Source organism: Musca vetustissima, unplaced genomic scaffold, assembly GCF_032173495.1.
Source record: "Musca vetustissima isolate MV318-11 ecotype Yass unplaced genomic scaffold, APGP_CSIRO_Mvet_v1 utg42608, whole genome shotgun sequence".
NCBI classification, from domain to species: Eukaryota; Metazoa; Arthropoda; class Insecta; order Diptera; family Muscidae; genus Musca; species Musca vetustissima.
The window spans coordinates 97,015-101,074 of NW_026875071.1; the positions used below are offsets into that span (position 1 = coordinate 97,015).

Genomic DNA, 4,060 nt, shown 5'->3' on the forward strand with positions numbered 1-4,060 from the left:
ACATAACTTTTTAACTAATCGAGTTATTTTAATAAAACTACTTTGGCTTTTGTAGAGGAACATCTTATCTTTGAAAGTGTCATTAATTTAGTTTGAACTTGCTGAAAAAATTCCTGAGATATCGGGAAAAATGCAAGTATACCCAATTTTGGGATTTGATGATTTTTTCCCCGTACTCTCTATATTTTCACCAGAACTTTTAAACTACTTGAGTTATTTGGTTGAAATTAAATTATTTTTGAAGAAAAATATCTAGGCTTTCAAAATATTACTAATTATGTCAATGTTGCTTGCAAAATTTCTGAGATATCGCGAAAATTGCAAAAATATCCAATTTTGGAATAGTATGAAATTTTCTTTGTAACCTTTTTCTTTAGACCATAACTTGTGAAATAGTAGGAATATTTTAAAGAAATAAGATTTTTTTTAAGAATATTGTCTAGGCTTTCAAAATAAAATAGGTTATCTAAATAGTGCTGACCAAGTTCCTGAGTTATCGAGAAAATTCTATGTATACCCAGTTTTTACACATGTATACTTTTTTCTCGTCATTACTTTCTTCATACCATAACTTTTGAACCATTTGAGTTATTTTGATGAAACAAAATTATTTTTGAAGAGTAACATCTAGTCTTTCAAAATGTTATAACATATCTTGGTCCAGCTGACTAAATATCGGAGATATCGTGGAAAATTTATGCATACCCAATTTTATTGGGTTTCGCTATTTTTTCAGTAATAATTTTCTATGGACTATAATCTGTAGAGTTGTTGAGATATTTTTATGAAATGAGTTGGCTTTTGAAGATGAAGTTTAGGAGCTTCCAACGATGTAATTTTATATGGACATTACTGCAGTAATATCTCGAGATATGGGCAAAATACATAAGTTAGCCAATTTTGTTTATTTTGCGTCATTTCCTTCTAATTAACATAATTTTGGTCATAATAGGTATATTTTCATGAAATAACTTAATTTTAATAGGGTACGTGTAGATTTTCAAGGTATTGTATATTTGATTGCCCTTAGGTCCATTTTTGTAGCCTCGAGGGGATTTAGTTTCCTCTTAAACGTGATTTGTGTAAATAATGTTAACTAATTTTAAGAGTTGTATTGGGAAATATCGTACCGACTGAACCCTGCTTGACGTTGTGTTGTATGAAATCATAGATGCGGAACCCGTCTTCATGTTGTATGATGGAATATCTTAGCGGCTGAACCCCGTTCTTTATGAAATATAACATCACTATAGAATTATAAAGTTATTTTGGAATTTCTATCTTACATCCGGTCCCCTATCTGTTTTAATTTATATATGACTACAAACCTCACATTTTAATACTGCAGTTTAGATTTTGGAATATTTCTCCATGTGAACCCCCCTTATATGAATTCTAATACGATTGTTTTTTATTAGAAAATCTTAATAATCAATCTTATTTCTTTACTATTTGTCATACCTCGATTTTTTTAGTTCTCTATCTTAATCATCGGCATTATGACTTCATAATTGCGGATTTTTTTCAAAAGTGACGTTTTCAAAAAGAACATAATTTCTTGTCACTTATATATTTATGAATAAGAAGTCGAAATAAAACAAAACATTATTGACTGAACACTTACTAATTAAATTCAATTAAGCGAAAAATGTCAAGAAACTTTGATGCTCAGCGATTTGAACTGTAATTAAGAATTTCAAAACCTGTTCCGCAACGATTTCAATATTAATTTTTTGTTTTCAATTTTTCTTTTTCGATATCTTTACAGTGTTGCCTGTTTATCAACAACGTAGCTATCATTCACACACTTTCAACATGGCTGATATCAACCAAAAACCCAAATTACAGCTACGCGCTGGAATTTCCGTTAACGGCGACAAGACCCCCTCTCCGGCCACCAAACTGCTGATCAATCATGGCAAGCCCAATTTCACCATTCAACGTTCGCCAAAAATTCAAAATGGCAATGGCACGAATGGCAACCCTTTGTCTCCACAGCCAGTGGCGCCCAAAAGTGAATTTGTTGTCAGGTCGACCACTTTCAATGGGGTCTTTAAGCCATCGAATGTTAGTCCGGTGGCTACCAAACCAACTTTGCTTAAACAAAATGGTAACATCAGCAACAACAACGTCAATAATAACAACAACAACAATGGAGAACATGAAATGGCCAAGGTGGTATTGAGACGTACCAAAGTCCCCGAACCCGCCGTCAAAGAGGGTGAAGATGAAAATGTCCCAGAATTTATTCTCCGCCAAAGACGTATCCAAGAACGTTTGGCCAAGGAGAATTTAGATTTTGAAAATAGACGTAGCGGTTACTTTACCCAGGTTTTGATTTCTCCCTCATCGCCAAATCGTAAATCCTTTGTTGAGACCATGTCCAGTCCGGCTGTGATGCCAAGTTTGGAAATTCCACCACCCGAAACAAAACCAGAGAAAATTGTTGAGGAGGAAAGCCAGGAGGAGAAGAAGGGTGAGGAGCAGGTATTGCAGGAAATTGCCAAGGAAATTGTGGAGGAGGAAGCTAAGGTAGAGGAATCTAAAGTGGAAGAAGCTAAAGTTGAGGAGCCCAAAGTAGAGGAACAGGCTCCCGTAACAGAAAATGGCCACGATGCTGAGGAAGAGGAAGTCAACAAGGCCATTGAGGAGGTTAACAAGGCAGTGGCTGGTGAGGATGACGATAAGGCCGAAGAGGAACCAGAAAAGGAAGTTGTGGTACAAGAGGTTGTTGTCACCTCAGCCCCAGTGGAAGAGGTTAAGCCTGAGAGTGAGGAACCCGCACAAGTTGCCGTGGTTACATCTGCTGTAGAAACTGAAGAAATGGAAACCAAACCCCAAGAACCTGAGGCTCCCGTACAAGCTGTGGTAACATCCGCCTTGTTGGTAGAAGAGGAACAAAAGCCCCAAGAAAATGGCCACACCGAAGTAGCACAAGAGAAACCCTTAGAAAACGGCCATACCGTAGAAGAAGAAGCCGAAACCCCCCATGAAAATGGCCATGTCGAAGCTGTGGTGGTCACCTCAGCCCCCTTGGTGGAGGAGGAGGAGAAACCCCAAGAAAATGGTCATGTAGAGGCCGCTGAACCCCAAACCAATGGCCATGAAATCACCATTTCCCATACAAATGCCTCGACCACACCCAGCATACCCTCTCCCGATCCCAGCGGTGAAAAGGGTGTTAATTTTGAACCCAAAACTGTGGTCTCCTTCTCACGGGAATTGGGCGATGTCAATAAATATCCCGATACCGTTAAGGTGGTGAAGGATGTAGAATCCCCCAAGGTAGATGATGAACTTAAAGAATTGGCCAAATTGAAATTTGAAATTAAAGCCGATGATCAGGATATTGAAGTGAAACCGGTACTGAAAGTGGAGTAAAAAACCCAATTTTTTAAAAACTTTCCGAAAAAGTTAGAAATAACAACAAAAATCCCCAACAACAAATCTACCAGTTAAGATATGGAGATTGAAAGCAATTTCATTTATTATGGCCATTTAAGAGAGGGAGAGACACACTCTCTTTATTTCACTCTTCTTTACATTCCCTATGAATAGAAAAGCAAAACGCCATATTGTTTATCTCTCTCATTTTCTTTGTGGGAGAGAATACAAAAAATAAATTGTAATTAATCTCTGAAAAAACAAGGCATGCTCTTTCTCAACGAACTTTCTCCTCTTTATCTTTTCAAATTAAAATACAACAGAGAGCATTTCTCTTTGAAGGAGGAACATCACAGCCAACGAAAGATGGTAGAGAGTTTGCCTTATCTGCTATATTAGTTTAAAACTCTTCATTTCTTAATTTTATAAATTCTAAAAAAACTTATTGTTGTTTATTTAAAAAAATATATAAACAAAACATGGCATTATAGCGGTAAATTAATTTCCATATATTATTTTAAGTTAAAGAAAAAATATCTAAGGAGCTAAAAGAGAGAGCCCCATATGCATTTTTACATGATATCTTAATAAATAACTTGAAGGAACAGAGTGAGAGCTTTGCGTCTCTCTCTCTTCCTCAGAGTATTTTTGTAGTCCATTGTTTTATTATTTTAAT

The 4,060-nt window shown here is 36.1% G+C and overlaps 1 protein-coding gene across 1 annotated transcript; it reads left to right on the forward strand.

The window, feature by feature from the left end:
* Positions 1-1,763: 1,763 nt before the first annotated feature.
* On the forward strand, positions 1,764-3,399 carry LOC133337581 (general transcriptional corepressor trfA). Its single transcript, XM_061545796.1, has one exon. It carries the CDS (start codon positions 1,816-1,818, stop codon positions 3,379-3,381), a length of 1,566 nt encoding a protein of 521 aa, XP_061401780.1. The 5' UTR covers positions 1,764-1,815; the 3' UTR covers positions 3,382-3,399.
* The last annotated feature ends 661 nt before the right edge of the window (positions 3,400-4,060 follow it).

What these genes read in the sequence shown, in the direction of transcription:
- LOC133337581 (XM_061545796.1), top strand. Translation starts at nt 1,816, where the DNA reads ATGGCTGATATCAACCAAAAACCCAAATTACAGCTACGCGCTGGAATT.